The sequence below is a fragment of the Microcaecilia unicolor genome, chromosome 3 (genome assembly GCF_901765095.1).
Source record: "Microcaecilia unicolor chromosome 3, aMicUni1.1, whole genome shotgun sequence".
Lineage (NCBI taxonomy): Eukaryota > Metazoa > Chordata > Amphibia > Gymnophiona > Siphonopidae > Microcaecilia > Microcaecilia unicolor.
This window is the reverse complement of record NC_044033.1, coordinates 155,663,415-155,687,756: the sequence shown is the minus strand read 5'-3', so window position 1 is coordinate 155,687,756 and position 24,342 is coordinate 155,663,415. Positions and strand designations below refer to the sequence as shown.

The 24,342-nt window shown below is 48.7% G+C and overlaps 1 protein-coding gene across 1 annotated transcript in view; it reads left to right on the top strand.

Moving 5' to 3' along the window:
* BIRC6 (baculoviral IAP repeat containing 6) overlaps positions 1–24,342 on the top strand; it is a 965,314-nt gene that overhangs the window by 214,652 nt on the left and 726,320 nt on the right. Inside the window, 1 exon segment of the mRNA XM_030196513.1 lies at positions 682–842. Coding sequence (XP_030052373.1) covers positions 682–842 — 161 coding nt within the window.

Here is a 24,342-nt window from a genome sequence, read left to right as displayed (position 1 = left end):
GCTTTAGGATCCAACTCCACCCCCCGAGGGCCCTGTTTGTTCTGTTCCAGGCTGCACTCTCAGTTAGTTGGTAATTTTTTTAGGTCAATCTCAGTTCTGTCCTCGCCGTTGCGAGGCCCAATTGACCATGGTTGTTGTTTTGAGTGAGCCTGGGGGCTAGGGATACCCCATCAGTGAGAACAAGCAGCCTGCTTGTCCTCGGAGAAAGCGAATGCTACATACCTGTAGAAGGTATTCTCCGAGGACAGCAGGCTGATTGTTCTCACAAACCCGCCCGCCTCCCCTTTGGAGTTGTCTTCCCTTCTCTTTGTCTTGCTACATATGGGACTGGCCGGCACGAGCTGGAAGACGGCCGCGCATGCGCGGTGCGCATCGGCGCGCGAGGGCTAGCAAAGGCTTTTGCTAGTGAAGATTCCGATTGCAGGGGCTGCCGTGGACGTCACCCATCAGTGAGAACAATCAGCCTGCTGTCCTCGGAGAATACCTTCTACAGGTATGTAGCATTCGCTATAAGTGAACATGTGTCACTGTTATTGCATGGGGGAAGTTCCATGAAAACATTTTCATTAATGTCTGTTGCGTTTTGTTAGCGAAACTTTGCACTTTTACTGTAGCATCTACTGTACTTTGCTGCAGCTGTACAGAAGTGTCTAAATATATTTTTCCTTTTCTCTTTTATAGTTCTAGTTGGGATGAACATGTATTTGAACTGGTGTTGCCTAAAGCTTGTATGGTTGGACATGTGGACTTCAAATTTGTTTTGAATTCAAATATCACAAATATTCCACAAATCCAAGTGACCTTACTGAAAAAGAAGGCTCCAGGCTTGGGCAAAGTCAATGGTAAGAGAAGAAACATGTTCAGTCAAACATGCAGTGCTGTTTTTTTTTTTTTTTTTTTGTTTCATTCTGTATACATTTTTATACACTTTTTATCTGTAAAAAAAAAAAAAAAGCCTTCTGATGGCAACAGTGTGAGAATGATTTGTGTTAATAGGTTGATCCAGTGACTTGGTGAAAGGGTTGTGCACTGCCATATAACAGATCGAGTCTGATTCCCTGGCATTGTTTCTGCTTTCCAGACTTTGGAGGGAAGAGGGGAGTCTCAGCTACTGAATCATTTTGGGCACCTTGTGTCCTGAGATCAAGTGCTTGCTTATTTGTTTTAAGAATTCTGTAATCTTACTGCTAGCTAAAGACATTGGTCGTTATGGTTAGTCTAGATGAGAGTGTGTGGAGGATTATGAATAGGCAAAATGTTCTGGGTAGCAGAGTGAAGTTTCATGGTGTCATTGCTGTTTGTAATTTTGAGCTGGAAAGCCAAAGAAACAGAAGGAAACTTGACAGAACAAAGTAAAAATTTCTTGCATTTCTGACAGATGCAAGACAAATGAACTTCATGATGTCTTTAAATTGTAGTTATGTTGATAGAAACTAAAAATAGTTGCAAAATACACATACTGTGTCAGTTACTAACAGTGCACACTATCGCTGTTAACATGTTTGCTGCAGGGCACATTTCATAAAATGGACCCTCCAACATGTAATGTGCATCAATGGTGTTAGTACACACACGGTTAGTAGATGACCCCTGTAATTGTTGGAATGCTGTCTCTCCTTAATTACTGAGGCAACATGATTACCTATCCTATTTCACAGTAATGTCTATCTTGAGATTTAGTTGTCTTCCCCCCTATTTAATTTCATGCTGTGTTAAGTGTTGTATGTTCATAACATAACATAGTTAGGACCTCCTGAAATTCTTCTGATAAAATTAATGGGGATGGGATGGAGGTAAGCCTGCTTAAGTTAATACTGAAGAGTTCTGACATGAACAGTTTGAGACTGATTCTCATGATCTCTTAGCCAAAAAAAGACCTTACATCTAAGTTGTCCAATAAACAGTTTATAGAGCTCTTCACCGAGACCTGACATGGCTCGTATTTCGTTTTAGCTTCTGTTAGAGGAGCGGTACCACTTTGAAGTGAGCACATCATTGCTGATTTCAGCAGCAGCACTTAATCTAGTTTACTTCCCAATGAGGCCTGCAAGACTTTTGTTTATATTGTAAGCAAGTTCTAGACTCCTGATGCAGACCACGTTGGCGTAAACACGAGCTATGTCGGGTCTTGGTGAAGATCTCTATAAACTGTGTACTGGACAACTTTTATGTAAAGTCTTTTTTTTGGTCTCCTCCAATGTTGTGTGCTGGTGTGGTGTATTGTGGAGGACAATTCTTCTGTGTTTTTGCTTTCATGATATGTTAGCGCCAGCCATTAAAGTAGAACTTAAATCTTTGCTGCAGGTTTTTTTTTTCTTTTCTAAAATGCTCTTTGTACTATGGGATCACATCTGCTTCCATTGTTCCTATTTGTTTGAACAGAAATAAAGGGGATAGTCTAGGCTTCAATCTGAATAACTTAAAGTAAATTCAGTGACTGGTTCCAGTATTTCAAATTTAATTTATTCTATCGTGAAAATAATTGGTGAGTGCATTTGACATGTCAACAATGAATATTAAGTTAATGGTGCCATCTGTTTGGAAAAAGTGAGAATAAATGGAGTTTCCTTGTCATCAAACAGATGAAGCCATTATGTATGGGTTGTGTCCATCAACCAGCAGGGGGAGATAGAGAGCACTCAACTTTTCACAGTGCCTCATGGCCAGCCAGCTCCACTGCCTCTTCAGTATTCTCTATCTCCCCAAGCAGGGTGGCTGCAGCTTCTTCGAGCTCCATCAAAAATCTGCCTGGGGGTGGCTCCTGGTTTGCCATTTGTTAGCCGGGGTGTTAAAGGCTATAGCAGCTTCACTTTGAAGGCACGTAGGTTAGCCCTTTCCCTGCCTTATCCATGCCCCCGTGGATGTGGACATATTAGCTTGCTTTTCCCTGTCCTTTCCCACTCAGTGGATGCAGGCACATTGGTTCGCCTTTCCCTGCCTTTCCCACTCATCTGAGCCTCCGGAGTTCTTAGTACCTCTGCTTTCCTCACAGCGTTAAAAAAAAAAAAAAAGTTGGAACAGAGGTTTTCCTTTGATTCTTCTATGGGACCAGAGCTGTGATACTCGGTCTAGTGAGATAAGATTGTTTTCTTAACTCCTCCGGGGTGGGCCCGCGATCGGGGCGTTTTTGGTGCGAAACCGCTATTTTGAATTTTCCCGCTGTTTTCGGCGATGGCTGCAGAGAATGTAAAGCGCTGTTTCTGGTGTGGCAAGCGCAAATCAGCAGCGGGGCTCTGTAAATCGTGCTGTACAGGTGTAAGAGCCGGCCCGAGCATGGCGAGCGATGATTCTTCCCGCTCAGAGCTGGCAGCGGATGCCATTTTGAATTCTCCACATGGCGCGGCCTCCGTATAAACGGAGAGCTCTGAGCCCGGGGGGGGGGGGGGGGGACCTCGAATTGAGGCTATTCAGGGAGCGGCTAGCCCTGGACGGGATCTGGGTGCCCAGGGCGAGTTTTTCTCCTTTGATTTTGTGTTATTAGTGCATAAAGCATACATGCTCCGTCAAGGATCATCTGAGGCCCCTTCTATTATTCCCCCCCCCCCCCCCCCCCGGTGGATTCTGGCCTGGGACTGCCCGCTGAGGCTATTTTCCCTGATAATTGGCATAAAGAAAAGCGTAGAAGGGCTAATTCCGCTTCAGATTGTGGTGCACCCCCCCCCCCCCCCCCCGTGGTCGGGCTGTGAGGATTCGGAGAGTTCTGGCAGGCCTTCGTGGTCTGAGGAGCCAGAGTCAGGTGCAGAATTAGCACAGAATCTGGATGATCCCTCCGCGGTGAGTATTTTCCACCGTGATGAGCTGCCAGCGCTTATTTCAGATGCCCTACAGGTCCTTTCTATTGAAGAGCCTGACAGTGGCACGGCCTCCTGTGTGAATCCTAGGATAGCTAGTACCAAAAAGCCTGCTCGAGCCTTTCCTTTGCATGACTCCACCCAAGAGCTTATTGCCGCTCAGTGGGCTGACCCCGAGGGACCTTTGAAAGTTTCCAGGGCTATGGGGCAATTATACCCTCTGTGTGAGGAGCATTTTACTTGCTTTGCAATGCCTAAAGTAGATGCCCTAGTCACTGCGGTGACAAAGAGAACTACCCTCCCTGTGGAAGGAGGAGTTGCCCTGAAGGATATACAAGACCGTAGGCTGGAAGCAGCACTTAAACGATCCTTTGAAATTGCAGGTCTTACTGTTCGGGCGTCTGCATGCAGTTGCTATGCTGCTAGAGCCTGCCTGGCGTGGTTGCAACAGGCAGTGGAACAGCCCGAAGATGGAGCCCTTCTCGGATGTGGCTCTGCGGCTGGAGTCGGCCTTGTCCTTTTTGGCTGATGCCCTTTATGATATTGTCAGAGCTTCGGCTAAACAAATGGCAGTAGCAGTGGCGGCTCACCATCTTATTTGGCTACGACATTGGGCAGCGGACATGGCCTCTAAGCAAAGGTTGGTGAAGTTGCCCTTTCAAGGCCTTCTATTTGGTGAGGAGTTGAAAAAAAATTTGTTAAAGGCCTGGGAGATCCTAAACCCCAGCGCTTGCCCGAAGATAGGCCGAGGCCTTCCTCCAAGGGCCAGGCGGTCCACTCCTCTTATAGACCTCGCTTCCGTGAAGCTAGTAGGTATCACCCGGGGCATTCTGCTGGGTTCACTTCTCGTGCCTGTTTTTCAGCAGAGGAACTCCTTTCGCTCGGACAAGCATTCCACAGCCACCGGCTCTAGGCCTGGAGTTCAGGAGCGACCCTCTCAATGATGGTGCGCCAGCCCCCTCCTCGCTTCCTGTCATCGGAGGACGTCTTTCCCTCTTTGCCGAGGAGTGGGCAAATATTTCCTCGGATCAGTGGGTTCAGGACCTGATCAGAGATGGCTACAGAATAGAATTCAACGCCCCAGTAAGAGACGTGTTTGTGGAGTCCCGATGTGGTTCTGCTGCCAAACGGGCGGCGGTAGAGGAGACTTTGCAAGGTCTGATTCAGTTAAGGGCCGTGTCCCCGGTACCTCCCGCCGAACATGGCTACGGCCGATACTCCATCTACTTTTTGGTGCCGCGAAAAGGTGGGTCTTTTCGCCCTATTCTGGACTTAAAAGAATTAAACAAGTCCCTGAGAGTGCGGCATTTCCACATGGAAACCCTGCGCTCCGTCATTGCTGCGGTACAGCCAGAAGAGTTTCTCACGTCTCTAGACCTGAAAGAAGCTTACTTGCACATACCAATTTGGCCCCCGCACCAGAAGTTTCTGAGGTTTGCGGTGTTGGGAAAACATTTCCAGTTCCGTGCCTTGCCTTTTGGCCTCGCCACAGCTCCCCGAATCTTTTTGAAGGTAATGGTGGTAGTAGCTGCTTTGCTCAGGCGAGAAGGTATCGGGATTCACCCGTACCTAGACGACTGGCTCATCAGAGCAGACTCTGTAACAGAGAGCTATCAAGCTACAGCTAGAGTGGTCTCAGTACTTCAATCTCTAGGCTGGGTCTTTAATATGGCCAAAAGTCACCAGACCCCCTCGCAATCTCTAGAATATTTGGGGGCCAGGTTCAACACAGACTCGGGCTATGTATACCTACCCGAGCTAAGGCGTTGCAAGCTTCAGAATCGGGTCCGTCTGCTCCTGAGGATGCCCCGCCCGTGAGCTTGGGACATTACTACTACTACTACTACTACTACTACTACTTAACATTTCTAGAGCGCTACTAGGGTTACGCAGCGCTGTACAATTTAACAAAGAGAGACAGTCCCTGCTCAAAGAGCTTACAATCTAATAGACAAGTGAACGGTCGGTCCGATAGGGGCAGTCAAATTGGGGCAGTTTGGATTCACTGAACGGTAAGGGTTAGGTGCCGAACGCAGCATTGAAGAGGTGGGCTTTAAGCAAAGACTTGAAGACGGGCAGGGAGGGGGCTTGGCGTAAGGGTTCAGGAAGGTTGTTCCAAGCATAGGGTGAGGCGAGGCAGAATGAGCGGAGCCTGGAGCTGCTGGGATCGATGACAGCCACATTGGAAGTGGTGCCCTGGGCTAGAGCGCACCTGAGACCTCTACAGTATTACCTACTTCAAAGATGGTCTCCAGTTTCTCAGGATTCTCAATGCAGACTTTCTTGGCTCCCTGCGGCCCGACTCAGCATGGAGTGGTGGCTCTCAGACAGCATGCTGCGGCGAGGAATGCCGCTGGCGCTCCCCGATTGGTGTTTAGTAGTGACAGATGCCAGCCTGAAGGACTGGGGTGCACATTGCAAGGGGAAGCATGCCCAGGGTCTATGGACACTTGAGGAGTCTGAGTGGTCCATCAACTGCCTGGAGTTGAAAGCGGTGTTTAAGGCGCTACTGGCCTATCAAGTGACCCTGGAAGGATTGGCTGTCAGAGTGATGTCGGATAACACGACAGCAGTGGCCTACATAAATCTACAAGGCGGCACTCAGTGCAGAGCACTGGCCGTCCAGGCCGAACAGATTTGCCACTGGGCCGAGCTGCATCTTCAGTTTCTGTCGGCAGCTCACATTGCAGGTCAGAGCAACGTGCAAGCCGATTATCTAAGCAGGCATCAGATCGATCCAGCAGAATGGGAACTAGCAGACGAAGTATTCCTGCAGATATGTGCCAAATGGGGCAAGCCCGTGATGGATCTTATGGCGACAAGTTCAAATGCCAAAGTCCCGTGCTTCTTCAGCAGACGGAGAGATCCTCGCTCGGCAGGGTTGGATGCCTTGACTCACCCCTGGCCTCCGGGCCTATTATATGTGTTCCCTCCGTGGCCCTTGATAGGGCGCGTTCTCCTGCGGATTCGGCTGCACCCAGGAGAAGTGGTCCTCATCGCTCCCGATTGGCTCAGGAGGCCTTGGTATGCGGACCTCCGACAGATGCTAGTGGAGGCTCCCCTTCCTTTACCTCTGGTACCGAACCTGTTGTCACAGGGCCCGGTAGCCATGGAGGACGCCTGCCGCTTTGGTCTTATGGCATGGCGATTGAGAGGGCGCAATTGAGGGACAAAGGCTATTCAAACACAGTCATTTCCACTCTCCTGCAGGCCTGCAAGCGTTTCACTGTCTCGCCGATTCTGGACTTTTTGCAGGATGGTGTACAAAAGGGCTTGGCCTATAATTCCCTGTGGGTGCAAGTGGCAGCGTTGGCCTCCCTTCATGGTAAGGTTGAAGGCATGTCTTTAGCTGCTTATCCAGATGTGGCACGGTTTCTTAGTAGGGTGCTTCGGCTCCGGCCTTCCGTGCGAGCACCCTGTCCAGCTTGGAACCTGGGGCTAGTTTTGAAGGCCCTGCAGGCTTCTCCTTTTGAGCCGCTTCGGCGAGCATCGGAAAAAGATTTGACACTAAAGGCCGTTTTTTTCTTGTGGCCATTACTTTGGCGAGACGGGTGTCAGAGCTCCAGGCGCTGTCCTGTAGAGACCCATTTCTGCAATTCTCAGAGTCCGGGGTCACGGTTCGGACTGTGCCTTCCTTCATGCTTAAGGTGGTTTTAGCATTTCACCTAAACCAGCCTATTTTCTTGCCCTCCTTTGATAAGGAGGAGTTTCCAGAATCTTTTGGGCAGTTGCACCTGTTGGATGTGCGCAGGACTCTGCTACAGTATCTGCGAGTTACTATCTTTTTCAGGACCTCTTATCATTTGTTTGTTTTGCTATCAGGTCCTTGCAGAAGGTCTCCTGCGTCTAAAGCCACTATTGCCCGCTGGCTCAAAGAAACTATCTTTTCAGCTTATCTGCTTGCCGGCCGGTCTCCGCCTGTAGCCTTTAAGGCGCATTCTACCAGAGCGATTTCTTCCTCTTGGGCTGAAACTGGAGCACTCTCTTGTCAAGAGATATGCAGTGCAGCAACATGGGCTTCTAAGCTCTTTTTTGCCCGACATTACAGGCTGGATGTGGCTGCTAGGAGGGATGCGCGTTTTGGAGCACAAGTGCTAGCGTGTGGTGTGACCTGTTCCCACCCTATATAGGGATTGCTTTGTTACATCCCATACGTAATGGCTTCATCTGCTTGATGACAAGAAAGGGAAAATTAGGTTCTTACCCTGGTAATTTTCTTTCCTTTAGTCATAGCAGATGAAGCCATGAGCCCTCCCTGTATGATTGTCTTTATGCTGTGAATCTGTTTCAGGTTCTGTTCTTGTTTCCTGAAGTTCCTTCCTTGGGAGAAAGTTGGAAAACAGTCTTCAGGATTCATGTTCACTTATAGGAGGATGAGTCCATTCCCTCCAGTTTGTTTTGGAGGATGAGTTTATTTCTTACAGTTATACAATAAGGAGGACGAGTTTATTCCCTCCAGGAGGATGTGTTCATTTCCTCCTTTTGAGTTCATGCCCTTGTTAAGGGGCCATCGTTCACTGTGAGGAAAGTTCATGTTATTCCCATTGCGGTTTGCCATACTGCTTTGGAAGCTTCAAATACTGAAGAGGCAGTGGAGCTGGCTGGCCATGAGGCACTGTGAAAAGTTGAGTGCTCTCTATCTCCCCCTGCTGGTTGATGGACACAACCCATACGTAATGGCTTCATCTGCTGTGACTAAAGGAAAGAAAATTACCAAGGTAAGAACCTAATTTTCCCATTTCTACATGTTTGCATCTTGGGTAGAGAGATGTGGTAGCTGTGTTAGTCCACTTTTAAAGGTAATCAATAGAAATAAAACAAAATTAAACTTGGAAAAGAAAATAAGATGATACCTTTTAAAACAATACAGAATCGTAAGACCTTTGAAGTCAGAATGATTAAATATTTTGACACCCACCAGACAGGACTTAACAAAGATCTGGGTTTTTTAGCCCATTATAAACCAAAAAATTGTACTGTTTTGTCACCCTCTTATCTGCATGCATATCTCCCTGTCCCTCATCCGCCCGACTCGCCCTGTCTCTCAGCTAACCCACCCTCATCCTGTTACACTGTCACTGAAATGCTTTGATGTTTCACTTATATATACTGTCACCTGCCAACATTTGCTTATTTCTGATCTGACGAAGAAGGGCTACCTTCAAAAGCTAATCAAAAAATGTATTAAGTTATGCCCAATGAAAAAGGTATCATAATCTTATTTTCTTTTCCATGTTTTATTTTGTTTTATTTCTATTGATTACGTTTGCAGAAAAAAGTATATAGTGAAATGTCTTTTGATTGATTTTGAGAAGTGCTGGTATATGTATTTATCTTAAACTTCTCAGACTTGCATAAAATTCGGCCACTTTGCTAGTGTTTTCCTTCCTCTTCTTAGTGGCATACCTAGGGTATTTTACACCCGGGGCTGGTCATTTTTTAACACCCCTCTCCAAAATCCAGTACTGGGCATACCGAGAATACAAAACATTCAGGACCTATAGAGCAATTCTACCATACCATAAGCAGTAATTTCTACGAGTCGCAAAAGGGTGTACCTAGGAAAAGGAAGCATCTTAAACACGGCAGTGAGCACTAGAACATCAATTCACCTATAGTAAAACGAAGATAGTCGATACTGTACAGTCAATTCCAACTGAAAGTCATGTCTTTTTCACAGACACATGTACACCCTAATCCGCTATAGAATAAGTAACCATTAACTTTCTATTTAGACAAAATTAAACTGAACCCCCAAGAAGTCAGATTCTGCATACAATGCAACACCACAGAAAGAGAAAATGTCCCCTAGTACTGTGCAAAATATAAAGATAGCAGATGTAAGTTTCACCACTTTACAAATTAACAAATAGAAATAAAGCAAATATTGAAAATAAAATATTTTATTGGACTAATAGATATAGGTTTCAGAGGTGAAAACCTCCTTTCTCAGGTCATTACAAGTATACTGTTACAGTATCCTATCCTGACCTGAGGAGGGGGTTTTGTTCTCTGAAAATTAGTCAGAATGTATTAAAATTATTTCAATAAAATGATTACCTTATTTCCATGATCTATTTATAGACATTTATTAACACAGCTACAATACTACTTTATCCTAAAGAAAAAAAAGGAAAAAAAAACAATTTACAGTTCGTTGTCTCTGGTTTCCGCTTTCTCATCTTCTCTTCACTCTGTACCTTTTCTCTCTTCTTGCTATCCAGTGTCTGCCTTCTCTCTCCCTGCCTCCTCTCTCTCCCTGCCTCTGCCGTCCAGTGTCTGCCCTCTCTCTCTCCTGTCCTCTCCATCCACCGTCTGCCGTCTTTCTCCCTCTGCCCTCTCTCTCCCCCTTCCAACCACTGTCTGCTCTCTCTCTCTCCCTTCCAACCACTGTTTGCTCTCTCCGCCCCTTCCTTCCACCATCTGCCCTTTCTCTCTGCCCCTTCTATCCACCGTCTGCCCCTTTCTCTCTGCCCCTTCCATTCACCGTCTGCCCCTTTCTCTCTGCCCCTTCTATCCACCGTCTGCCCCTTTCTCTCTGCCCCTTCCATTCACCGTCTGCCCCTTTCTCTCTGCCCCTTCCATCCACCGTCTGCTCCCTTTCTCTCTGCCCCTTCCATCCACCGTCTGCTCTCTTTCTCTCTGCCCTTCCATCCACCGTCTGCTCTCTTTCTCTCTGCCCCTTCCATCCACCGTCTGCTCTCTTTCTCTCTGCCCCTTCCATCCACCGTCTGCTCTCTTTCTCTCTGCCCCTTCCATCCACCGTCTGCTCTCTTTCTCTCTGCCCCTTCCATCCACCGTCTGCTCTCTTTCTCTCTGCCCCTTCCATCCACCGTCTGCTCTCTTTCTCTCTGCCCCTTCCATCCACCGTCTGCTCTCTTTCTCTCTGCCCCTTCCATCCACCGTCTGCTCTCTTTCTCTCTGCCCCTTCCATCCACCGTCTGCTCTCTTTCTCTCTGCCCCTTCCATCCACCGTCTGCTCTCTATCTCTCTGCCCCTTCCATCCACCGTCTGCTCTCTATCTCTCTGCCCCTTCCATCCACCGTCTGCTCTCTATCTCTCTGCCCCTTCCATCCACCGTCTGCTCTCTTTCTCTCTGCCCCTTCCATCCACCGTCTGCTCTCTTTCTCTCTGCCCCTTCCATCCACCGTCTGCTCTCTATCTCTCTGCCCCCTTCCATCCACCGTCTGCTCTCTATCTCTCTGCCCCTTCCATCCACCGTCTGCTCTCTATCTCTCTGCCCCTTCCATCCACCGTCTGCTCTCTATCTCTCTGCCCCTTCCATCCACCGTCTGCTCTCTATCTCTCTGCCCCTTCCATCCACCGTCTGCTCTCTATCTCTCTGCCCCTTCCATTCACCGTCTGCTCTCTATCTCTCTGCCCCTTCCATCCACCGTCTGCTCTCTATCTCTCTGCCCCTTCCATCCACCGTCTGCTCTCTATCTCTCTGCCCCTTCCATCCACCGTCTGCTCTCTATCTCTCTGCCCCTTCCATCCACCGTCTGCTCTCTATCTCTCTGCCCCTTCCATCCACCGTCTGCTCTCTATCTCTCTGCCCCTTCCATCCACCGTCTGCTCTCTATCTCTCTGCCCCTTCCATCCACCGTCTGCTCTCTATCTCTCTGCCCCTTCCATCCACCGTCTGCTCTCTATCTCTCTGCCCCTTCCATCCACCGTCTGCTCTCTATCTCTCTGCCCCTTCCATCCACCGTCTGCAGTCTCTCTCCCTGCCCCTTCCATCCACCGTCTGCCGTCTCTCTCCCTCTGCCCCTTCCATCCACCGTCTGCCGTCTCTCTCCCTGCCCCTTCCATCCACCGTCTGCCGTCTCTCTCCCTCTGCCCCTTCCATCCACCGTCTGCCGTCTCTCTCCCTCTGCCCCTTCCATCCACCGTCTGCCGTCTCTCTCCCTCTGCCCCTTCCATCCACCGTCTGCCGTCTCTCTCCCTCTGCCCCTTCCATCCACCGTCTGCCGTCTCTCTCCCTCTGCCCCTTCCATCCACCGTCTGCTCTCTTTCTCTGCCCCCTCTTTTAAGCCCACATTTCCAGCCCCATTATCCGATCAGTCCCCAGTTTCAGCTTCTTTTCTGCCCCAACCCTTTTCTCCCACCTGTCCCTGAGCTTCAGCCCCCAGCCATTTTCTCACTGTCCCCTTTTCAGCCCCCAGTTCATCCACCTGCCTTGCATTATGCCCCCTCCCCACCCAGTCCCCACCTGTCTACCCTCAGCCCCCTTCTCTTCCACCCAGCCCCCTGCAAAGCATTTTAAAAACATCTGAATTGACAGCGTAGTACCTCGCGTCCACCTGTGAAAGAAGCAGATCACCCCGGGCCTTCACTGTGTCCCTCCCTTCTCTGATTTAACTGGCTATTTCCGCGAGGGCTGTACACAGTGATGAAAGACCTGAGGCGATCTGCTTCTTTCACAGGCTGACACTGTGCTGCCGATTCAAATGTTTTTAAAATGCATTGCAGGGGGCCGGCTGGCAGAGAAGAAGAGGACTGTTGAGGGAGCTGAGGGTAGGCAGGTGGAGACTGGGGACTGTGGTGCCAGCAGCATAAATAAAAAACAGGACGGGGCGGGAATGGAGCACCCTCCTTTATGCCTACACCCAGGGTGGACCGCCCCCCACCGCCCTGCCCTTGGTACGCCACTGCCTCTGGTAATACACATACTGCTCCTATACCACAATCATTGATTGCCTGTACATTTCATGGTTTATTTAAAAGCCTCCTGCTAGCCCATAGACCTCCCATTTTGTCTTCTCTTTTAACTAGATATGCTTCCTTGAGGATACTTCAATCACAGAGTGAAAAGTTACGTATTATTCCACCAGTCTTCTGTGCCCATTTAGATTAAGCTGCTGCTGTTGCCTTCATGCTGATTTCTGTATGAATTTGGTCATATGGGACACTGTAGTTTTGCAAAATGTGCTGGCCCTGCATGATTCTGACTTCAGAGAAGCCTATAATAGAGGATGCAGCAGTTGATAAGTGCTTTTTGATGGCAACAGGAGACCAGTGCCCAGGAGCCCACCCTGTTGTCTTTGTTCAGGTGACTAGATTTTTGTGACCTGCCCAAACGCTAGTTGGGAGCAACTGGTGTGTAGCATTGGTGGAAAGAAGAAAGTCCAGAAGTTGCTTGAGCATCAGTTTATTTCCAGAACTTTACAGAGAAAGAGAATAACATAAGAATAGCCATACTGGGTCAGACCAATGGTCCATCTAGCCCAGTATCCTGTTTTTCAACAGTGGCCAATCCAGGTCTCAAGTACCTGGCAGAAACCCAATTAGTAGCAACATTCCATACTACCAATCCTGGGGCAAGCAGTGGCTTCCCCCATGTCCATCTCAATAACAGACTATGGACTTTTCCTCTATGAACTTGTCCAAATCATTTTTAAACCCAAATGCTAACCGCTGTTACCGCATCCTCCAGCAACGCGTTCCGGAGCTTAATTATTTTTTGAGTGGAAAAGTATTTACATATAATTTCATTGAGTGTCCCCTAGTTTTTGTACTTTTTGAAAGTGTGAAAAATCTATTCACTTCTACCCTTTCTATGCCACTCAGGATTTTATGGATCTCAATCATATCTCCTTAGCTATCTGTTTTCCAAGCTAAAGAGCCCTAACCTCTTTAGCCTTTTCTCATATGGGTGGAATTCCATCCCCTTTATCATTTTGGTTGCTTTTTTTTTATCGTTATCTAATTCCATTATATCTTTTTTTGAATTGAACGTGATACTCAAGGTGAGTTCGCACTATGGAGCAATACAGAGGCATTATAATATTCTTGGTATTATTTTGCATTCCTTTCTTAATAATTCCTAGCATCCTGTTTGCTTTTTTGACCATCGCAGCGTATTGTCTACAGTGACACCTAGATCTTTTTCTTGAGTGCTGACTCCTAAGGTGGAGCATAGCATCAGGTAGCTATGATTCAGATTATTCTTCCCAATGTGCATCACTTTCCATTTGTGCACATTAAATTTCATCTGCCATTTGGATGCCTAGTCTTCCAGTTTCCTAAAGTCTTCCTGCAATTTTTCACAGGTCGCATGCGTTTTGACAACTTTGAATAGTTTTGTGTCATCTGCAAATTTAATCACCTTGCTTGTCATTCTGTTTTACAGATCATTTATAAATATGTTAAACAGCACTGGACCCTGTACGGATCCCTGTGGCACTCCATTATTCACCTGCCTTCTTGAACAAAAATGGCTGTTTAACCCTACCCTCTGTTTTCTGTCTATTAACCAATTTCTAATCCACAGAAGGACTTTGCCTCCTATCCCATGCCTCTTTAATTTTCTCAGGAGTCTTTCTTGATAGTAGCACCTGTTTCCAGTTAACTTGTGCTCACTAGGCCCAGGCAGTGATATTCAGTGACATCCACTGAATTTCATGTCTGACCACCATGGGACTATTCAGGTACTGTCAGGGTGGTCCAAAGGCAGAGCTGGAAGTTAATAAGCTGTTCAATAAGTAGGAACACCTGTAGCTTTAATACATGAGAAACTTACAGCAGAAGTCATACTTACACATGTGAAACTTACCACGGAAGTCAGACTTATTGGCTTGTAAGTAAATCAATGAAAATGCTTTAAAAACAGAGAATAGTACAGTTTTTGGAATCTAGTAGATTACAGGACGTGAGGCAACATGGTTTCACTAGAGGATGGTCTTGTCAGACAAATCTGATTAATTTGTATTAGTTGATCAGTGAATTGGCTCGAGGGAGAGCACCAGATGTGGTGGTTTAAAAATTTAACAAAGTCTTTGACATGGCTGTGCATAGATGACTAATTAACTGAATACTTTTGGTATGAGCCTTAAAATGACTGACTGGGTTAGGGATTGGTTGAATGGAAGGCAACACAAGGTAGCGGTTAAATGGCGCTCGCTCTGAGTAAATGGATGCTGCCAGTATTGTGCTGCAAGGTTTGGTTTTTGGTCCAGCTCTCTATAACATTTTTGTAAGCGATATTGCTCAAGTGTTTTCTGGTAAGGTTTGCGTCTTTGCCAATGATACCAAAATTTGCAATAGTTTAGTCACTCCTGCAGGTGTGGATAACATGAGGAAGGACCTAATGAAGCTTGAAGAATAGTCTGGAATTTGGCTGATAAGATTTAATGCTAAAAAATGCAGGATCTTGCATTTGGGTTGCAAGAACCCGAGGGAATGGTATAGTTTAGGGGAAGAAGAACTTTTGTGCATGAAAGAGGAGCGGGACTTGGGTGTGATCTTATGTGATGATCTTAAGGTGGCCAAACAGGTAGAAAAGGCAGCACTGAAAGCTAGAAGGATGCTTGGGTGCATAGAGAAAGTAATGGCCAATAGGAAAAAGGAGGTGATGCATCGGTGTAAGACTGAGAGGTTTAGAATATTGTGTACAGTTCTGGAGACCACACTTTCATAAAGATAGAAATAGAATTGAATCGGCCCAGAAGGAGGCCACTTAAATAGTTAATGGTCTTCATTGTAAAGAGTATGGGGACAAACTTAAAGATATCAATAATGTATACTTTGGAAGAAAGGCGGGAGAGGGGATATGGTTTAGAGATGTTTAAATACCTACGGGCCATAAATGCATAGGAGGTGAGTCTTTTTTTTTTTTTTTAGTTGAAAAGAAACTCTGCAATGAGGGGCTATAGGATGTAGGTGAAAGGGGATAGATTTAGGAAATAACCTCGGAAACGGTGGTGAATTCATGGAATGGCTTCCTGGTGTAGGTGGTGGAGACGAAAACTGTGTCTGAATTAAAGCTTGGAACAAGTACATAGGATCTCTAAGGGAGTGAAAGGGGAAAGGTAGATGGCATGGATGAGCAGACTTGGATGGGTTTATATGGTCTTTATCTGCCTTCATTTTTATGCATTCTCTGTTTTGGAATTGAATGGCTTGTTCAAGTTGAGGCAAGCTGTTGCATTCTTGAATATGCCAGAAGACAGAGAAGAGTTAGAGAGGTATGGATTCATGTGCAAATTGCTCGTTACGTTGTAGAACGTGAGCTGAGAATGAGGAGAAGAGAGACTATTGGAGAGAAGCGGATAGGGTAGGTTATGGGGAGAAATGCAGGTAGTTGAGGTAACAAATGAATAGAGGTTACAGCTGCTGTATTTGAAAGACAGTAGGAGTAAATAAGGAAAGGCAGATGGCAGAATTGTAAAAATAGAAAGACAGCCAAATAGGTAAGAGAGCTAGATTTAGACTTGGCAAGAAGAGAAACTACAGATAAAGAAATGATCAAATTAGAGTATGAATTTTTCCATTCTGTTGGATGATAGCAGATTCTCCGAGGACAAGCAGGCTGCTTGTTCTCACTGATGGGTGACGTCCACGGCAGCCCCCTCCAATCGGAACTTCTCTAGTAAAGGCCTTTGCTAGTCCTCGCGCGCCGATGTGCACCGCACATGCGCGGCCGTCTTCCCGCCCGAACCGGCTCGTGTTCGTCAGTCTTCTTTTGTCCGCGCTCGGGACGGTCGTGTTTTGCGCCGTTCGCGCCCCTTAAGTTGACCCTCGCGCGTCTTTTGACTTTTCGCTATTGGGGGAAAAAAAAAAAAAAAGGGGGAATTTGGAGAAAGACCTTTTCTGTCTTTTTTCCCTTCCCGTATTTCCAGTTTTTTGCCCCACTAAGTTTACTTTCGTTTTCGGGGTAGGCCCCTTTGAGGCCTCTGTTCGAGTTTTTTTTCTCTCCCTCTTTTTGGTGCCTTTACCGCAATTACGAGTTTTGATTTCGCCGGCGTGATTTTTCCGCCCATGTCATCTAAGTCTCCCAGCGGCTTCAAGAAGTGCACCCAGTGCGCCTGGGTAATCTCGCTCACTGATAGGCACGCGTCGTGTCTTCAGTGTCTGGGAGCTGGACACCGCCCGCAGGCCTGTAGTCTTTGCGCCCTTTTACAGAAAAGGACTCAGGTAGCGAGATTGTCCCAGTGGAACGTGTTGTTCTCGGGCTCTTCGTTGGCAACAGCACCGGGGGTATCGAGTGCATCGACAGCGACAAGACCTCCGACCTCGGCATCGGCGGTATCGGCTGCATCGAGGCATCGACCCTCTGCATCATCGGTACCGAGACATCGGAAGGCGGCGTCGGTGGTACCGGGACCTCCACTAGTGCTGTTGTCGTCGGACGGTGGTGCTTCGACCGGAGTGCAGGTGAGGGCTGTCCATTCCCCTGCTGGTGGCGGTGAGCCTTCGGGTGGGTCTCCCCCTACCCTGAGGGCTCCTGCGGTACAGCCCCCCGAGACCGACCTTCTTCGGCCTCGGCCCCGAGGAAGCGACGGCTGGATTCTACGTCCTCCTCGTCGGTACCGGGAAGTTCCGGTGACATGCTTCGTTTGAAAAAGTCAAAGAAACATCGACACCGGTCTCCTTCCCGCATTGGTACCGAGAGCTCTGGGTCGCCGAGGGAGTCGGCACCCAGTAGGCATTGGCACCGGGAGGACCGCTCACCCTCTGTTCAGGAGGTGTCGATGCGCTCCACCTTGGACAGCCCGGAACAGCCTCCGCGCCCGGAACAGACTCTGACTTTGACACCTGCATCGGCTTCTATGTCTTTCTCCACAGCCGCCCTGCACGAGAGTCTCCGGGCCGTCCTTTCAGAGATCCTGGGAGAGCTGTTGCGCCCTTCCCCTCCGGTACCGGGGGTGCTTGCGCCACCGGTACCGTCGAGTGAGGCGCCGGCTGGCCCCTTGCCCAGGGTGAGGTCTCCAGCATCGGTGCCGCTTGCGGTACCGACTGCGGTCGCCTCCCAGGAAGGCTTCCCGACGACGTCGGCGGAGGGAGCTTCGCTGGTGCTGGCGAGGGATTCTACCTCTTGACGCTCACACCGTGGCCGTGTTTCCATGGAGTCGAGTCGGGCACGGCTTCAGACACAGGTTCATGAACTTGTGTCTGATACCGATGGTGAGGCCTCGTGGGAGGAGGAGGAGGACATCAGATATTTCTCTGACGAGGAGTCTGATGGCCTTCCTTCTGATCCCACTCCCTCCCCTGAAAGGCAGCTTTCTCCTCCCGAGAGTCTGTTTTTTGCGGCCTTTGTCCGGGAGATGTCTACGGCCATCCCCTTCCCGGTGGTTGTGGAGGACGAGCCCAGGGCTGAAATGTTTGAGCTCCTGGACTATCCTTCTCCACCTAAGGAAGCGTCCACAGTACCCATGCATCATGTCCTCAAAAAGACATTGCTGGCGAACTGGACCAAGCCTCTAACTAATCCCCACATTCCCAAGAAGATTGAGTCCCAGTACCGGATCCATGGGGACCCAGAGCTGATGCGCACTCAGTTGCCTCACGACTCTAGAGTTGTGGATTTGGCCCTAAAGAAGGCTAAGAGTTCTAGGGAGCATGCTTCGGTGCCCCCGGGCAAGGACTCTAGAACCTTGGACTCCTTTGGTAGGAAGGCCTACCATTCTTCTATGCTCGTGGCCAAAATCCAGTCTTACCAGCTCTACACGAGCATACACATGCGGAACAATGTGCGGCAGTTGGAGGGCTTGGTGGACAAGCTCCCTCCTGAGCAAGCCAAGCCATTTCAGGAGGTGGTCAGGCAGCTGAAGGCGTGCAGAAAATTCCTGGCCAGAGGGGTGTATGACACCTTTGATGTTGCGTCCAGGGCCGCTGCTCAAGGTGTGGTGATGCGCAGACTCTCATGGCTGCGTGCCTCCGACCTGGAGAACAGACTCCAGCAGCGGATTGCGGACTCGCTTTGCCGAGCGGACAATATTTTTGGAGAGAAGGTCGAACAGGTGGTAGAGCAGCTCCACCAGCGGGATACCGCTTTCGACAAGTTCTCCCGCCGGCAGCCTTCAGCTTCTACCTCCACAGGTAGACGTTTTTATGGGGGAAGGAAGACTGTTCCCTACTCTACTGGTAAGCGTAGGTACAATCCTTCTCGACAGCCTGTGGCCCAGGCTAAGCCCCAGCGCGCTCGCTCTCAGCAGCGTGCGCCTCAGCAAGGCCCCTCGGCTCCCCAGCAAAAGCAAGGGACGAGCTTTTGACTGGCTCCAGCAGAGCATAGCCGACATCAATGTGTCAGTGCCGGGCGATCTGCCGGTCGGGGGGAGGTTGAAAGGTTTTCACCAAAGGTGGCCTCTCATAACCTCCGACCAGTGGGTTCTCCAAATAGTCCGGCAAGGATACACCCTCAATTTGGTTTCCAAACCTCCAAATTGCCCACCGGGAGCTCAATCCTACAGCTTCCAGCACAAGCAGGTACTTGCAGAGGGAACTCTCCGCCCTTCTCAGCGCCAATGCGGTTGAGCCCGTGCCATCCGGGCAAGAAGGGCTGGGATTCTATTCCAGGTACTTCCTTGTGGAAAAGAAAACAGGGGGGATGCGTCCCATCCTAGACCTAAGGGCCCTGAAGAAATATCTGGTCAAGGAAAAGTTCAGGATGCTTTCCCTGGGCACCCTTCTTCCCATGATTCAGGAAAACGACTGGCTATGCTCTCTGGACTTGAAGGACGCCTACATGCACATCCCGATACTGCCAGCTCATAGACAGTACTGTGTGCTACCCTTTGGGCTCGCCTCTGCGCCCAGAGTGTTCACGAAGTGCTTGGCTGTAGTAGCAGCGGCACTTCGCAGGCTGGGAGTGCACGTGTTCCCCTATCTCGACGATTGGCTGGTGAAGAACACATCCGAGGCAGGAGCTCTACAGTCCATGCAGATGACTATTCGCCTTCTGGAGCTACTGGGGTTTGTGATAAATTATCCAAAGTCCCATCTTCTCCCAGTACAGAGACTCGAATTCATAGGAGCTCTGCTGGATTCTCGGACGGCTCATGCCTATCTCCCAGAGATGAGAGCCAACAACTTGTTGTCCCTCGTCTCGCGGGTGCGAGCGTCCCAGCAGATCACAGCTCGGCAGATGTTGAGATTGCTGGGCCACATGGCCTCCACAGTTCATGTGACTCCCATGGCCTGCCTTCACATGCGATCTGCTCAATGGACCCTTGCTTCCCAGTGGTTTCAGGCTGCTGGGGATCTAGAAGACGTGATCCACCTGTCCACGAGTTTTCTCAACTCCCTGTATTGGTGGACGATTTGGTCCAATTTGACCCTGGGACGTCCTTTCCAAATTCCTCAGCCTCAAAAGGTGCTGACTACAGATGCGTCTCTCCTGGGGTGGGGAGCTCATGTCGATGGACTTCACACCCAAGGAAGCTGGTCCCTCCAGGAACGCGATCTGCAGATCAATCTCCTGGAGTTACGTGCGGTCTGGAACGCTCTGAAGGCTTTCAGAGATTGGTTGTCCCACCAAATTATCCAAATTCAGATAGACAACCAGGTTGCCATGTATTACATCAACAAGCAGGGGGGCACCGGATCTCGCCCCCTGTGTCAGGAAGCCGTCAGCATGTGGCTCTGGGCTCGCCGTCATGGCATGGTGCTCCAAGCCACATATCTGGCAGGCGTAAACAACAGTCTGGCCGACAGGTTGAGCAGGATTATGCAACCTCACGAGTGGTCGCTCAACTCCAGAGTAGTGCGCCAGATCTTCCAGGTGTGGGGCACCCCCTTGGTAGATCTCTTTGCATCTCGAGCCAACCACAAGGTCCCTCAGTTCTGTTCCAGGCTTCAGGCCAACGGCAGACTGGCACCGGATGCCTTCCTCCTGGACTGGGGGGAGGGTCTGCTGTATGCTTATCCTCCCATACCTCTGGTCGGGAAGATTTTGTTGAAACTCAAGCAAGACCGAGGCACCATGATTCTGATTGCTCCCTTTTGGCCGCGTCAGATCTGGTTCCCTCTTCTTCTGGAGTTATCCTCCGAAGGACCGTGGAGATTGGAGTGTTTTCCGACCCTCATCACACAGGACGAAGGGGCGCTTCTGCAACCCAACCTCCAGTCTCTGGCTCTCACGGCCTGGATGTTGAGCGCGTAGACTTTGCCTCTTTGGGTCTGTCAGAGGGTGTCTCCCGCATCTTGCTTGCTTCCAGGAAAGATTCCACTAAGAGGAGTTACTTATTTCTATGGAGGAGGTTTGCCGTCTGGTGTGACAGCAAGGCCCTAGATCCTCGCTCTTGTCCTACACAGACCCTGCTTGAATACCTTCTGCACTTGTCTGAGTCCAGTCTCAAGACCAACTCTATAAGGGTTCACCTTAGTGCAATCAGTGCATACCATTACCATGTGGAAGGTAAGCCGATCTCAGGACAGCCTTTAGTTGTTCGCTTCATGAGAGGTTTGCTTTTGTCAAAGCCCCCTGTCAAGCCTCCTACAGTGTCATGGGATCTCAATGTCGTTCTCACCCAGCTGATGAAACCTCCTTTTGAGCTACTGAATTCCTGCCATCTGAAGTACTTGACCTGGAAGGTCATTTTCTTGGTGGCAGTTACTTCAGCTCGTAGAGTCAGTGAGCTTCAGGCCCTGGTAGCCCAGGCCCCTTACACCAAATTTCATCATAACAGAGTAGTCCTCCGCACTCACCCTAAGTTCTTGCCAAAGGTTGTGTCGGATTTCCATCTGACCCAGTCAATTGTCTTGCCAACATTCTTTCCCCGTCCTCATTCCTGCCCTGCTGAACGTCAGCTGCACACATTGGACTGCAAGAGAGCATTGGCCTTTTATCTGGAGCGGACACAGCCCAACAGACAGTCCGCCCAATTGTTTGTTTCTTTTGATTCCAACAGGAGGGGAGTGGCTGTGGGGAAACGCACCATATCCAATTGGCTAGCAGATTGCATTTCCTTCACTTACGCCCAGGCTGGGCTGGCTCTTGAGGGTCATGTCACGGCTCATAATGTTAGAGCCGTGGCTGCGTCGGTGGCCCACTTGAAGTCAGCCACTATTGAAGAGATCTGCAAAGCTGCGACGTGGTCATCTGTCCACACATTCACATCTCATTACTGCCTGCAGCAGGATACCCGACGCGACAGTCGGTTCGGGCAGTCAGTGCTTCAGAATCTGTTCGGGGTTTAGAATCCAACTCCACCCCCCTAGGCCCATGTTTATTCTGTTCCAGGCTACACTCTCAGTTAGTTGGAAAATTGTTAGGTCAATCGCAGTTATGTCCTCGCCGTTGCGAGGCCCAATTGACCATGTTTGTTGTTTTGAGTGAGCCTGGGGGCTAGGGATACCCCATCAGTGAGAACAAGCAGCCTGCTTGTCCTCGGAGAAAGCGAATGCTACATACCTGTAGAAGGTATTGTCCGAGGACAGCAGGCTGATTGTTCTCACAAACCCGCCCGCCTCCCCTTTGGAGTTGTGTCTTCCCTTGTCTTTGTTTTGCTATGTATGGGACTGACGAACATGAGCTGGTTCGGGCGGGAAGACGGCCGCGCATGCGCGGTGCGCATGGGCGCGTGAGGACTAGCAAAGGCCTTTTCTAGAGAAGTTCAGATTGGAGGGGCTGCCATGGACGTCACCCATCAGTGAGAACAATCAGTCTGCTGTCCTCGGAGAATACCTTCGACAGGTATGTAGCATTCGCTTTATTCAATTCTCAGGATAGAGAAAGGAAGACTCTGGGGCTGGGAGAGGGACAGATATTAATCTAGGCTGTAATTTCTGTTCATTTCCATAGGTGGAGTGTACCGCTCCTCTTGTTTTTGGTCTCAGTTTTGCCTGGATTTCCCCTGAACTGTTTGCTACTTGGGCATTTTAAAGGAGGCAGGGCCTATAGCTAGATGTCATTTCTAGGATCAGTGCCCTTATATGACAGTTTAGGACCTCACCTTAAATTGCCTATAACCCTTGGACGATCTGTTGTCTGCTACTGTTTTCTCTAGTTCGTTTTGGGCCTCTCTGTAACTGTTTACTGCTGGCTGAAACTGGGCCATCTAAAGAAGATAGAATTTAAAGCTCTATATGCTTTTTGGGACCGACACCAAGCTGTTGGTAGAGCACTGCCTGAAGGTGGCTTGAAAAGGGTGCACTCCTTAGCAGCCCCTGGGGCAGTATTTTCCAGCCTTTTCTTGAAGGCATACCTAGTCAGTTAGGTTCTCAGGATTACTATAATGAGCATACATAAGACAGATTTGAATATATTTCTTAAATGTAGTAAATATGAGTCTATTAAGTCTTTTAAGAGAGATTCCCATCAAATCATCTATTACCCTCTTAGGCTTTCATAACTCTACACAAAAAATTCCAGTTGTACGTTCCTATCTCTTGAGATTTTGTCTTAATAGCATTAACTCCATTCTATACAAATCTGTCTTATGGTTTTATTATTTTTTTATTGAAATCCATCTTTAGTCGAGCTTACCATAATGCATCAACACATTTAACAAGATCAATATTTGACAAAACAAACTTATGCATTAATCTCAAATGCAAAGGACTGTCCTTAATTTACATTTTAGTGCTGCCCCCCCCCCCCTTTTGTTTTTAAACAATAAAAAACTAAACAAACTTTTAAAGTGTTTACGAGACACTTAGGGAGCTCTAGCTTGTCTCCCTAACTACAAGGCTTCAAACAGTCAAAAACGTTTTGGTCACTTCCCCCCCCCCCCCCCCCCCCCTTTTTTTTTTTTTTGTAGGGCATTCAACCTTTCCATTCAGAACAAATCATGTATGGCATTCCTCCACATAGTGATCATGAGAGGCTCTAGTTGTACCCATACTAATAATATATATATACATTATTTTTAGCAATAAGGCACACTTTCTGTATAAACTTTTCTCACTTATAGTTCTCCAGATCCAATTTATGTAGCAGATACAAATTGTGTTTTGTTTTGTTTTTTAGGAAACAATGACCCATTATACTCTCTAACTACACCCAGATTTCACTCCAATTTTGTTGAACCTGGGGATGTTCCCACAAGCAGTGCATGACTAGTCCTGCCATGCTGGAGCACTTCACTCAGGTCTAGATGCACTAAAGTCCTCTGAAGAGCCGTTCCCTTACCGATTCCATAGCGAATCGGTAGGGAATGGCCATGCATCAAGGAAAGGGAATGCAGATGAGCTGCTCGTTGTAGCTCACTTGCATTCTCTATTCCCTCGGAAACCAGTCGGCCGGTTGAGCATGCGCAGAGCAGCCAAGAGTTATGCTGGCTGCTCTGCGCATGCCAAAAACGTCCAAAAAGGATGTCCCTGATGAGCACTTGTCAGAGCCACGGGCCAGAGCACAAGCTGCAGCCGCCGGTACAGCCGGTGATCCCTGCCGCTGCAATCTCGGAAGAAGGTGGGTTGCGGCTGACCGTGCAGACCCTCCTCCCTGGGGGCGATGGGGGGGGGGGTGAGAGTTGCACCAAATTACCACCGCCGGCATCGGGACGTGCAAGGACGTCCAAATAAAAAAAAACTATATGGATGTCCCTTTCGATTATGCCCCCCTCCAGGTCTCTCTCTGCCAATCACAGCGCATTTAGCTGACACCGGTGACAGCAAGACACACTGTGATTGGCTGAGAGAGACTTGGAGGGGGCATAATCGAAAGAGACGTCCAAATAGTTTTTTTATTTGGACGTCCTCGCAGAAGAACACACATGAAAAAAATCTGGGGAAAAACGTCCAATTGCTCGTCAGGGCCGTCCTTTTTTTGTTTTGTTTTGTTACATTTATAGATGTTTTTAGAGGCTGCGCAGCCCCAACGAGAGGT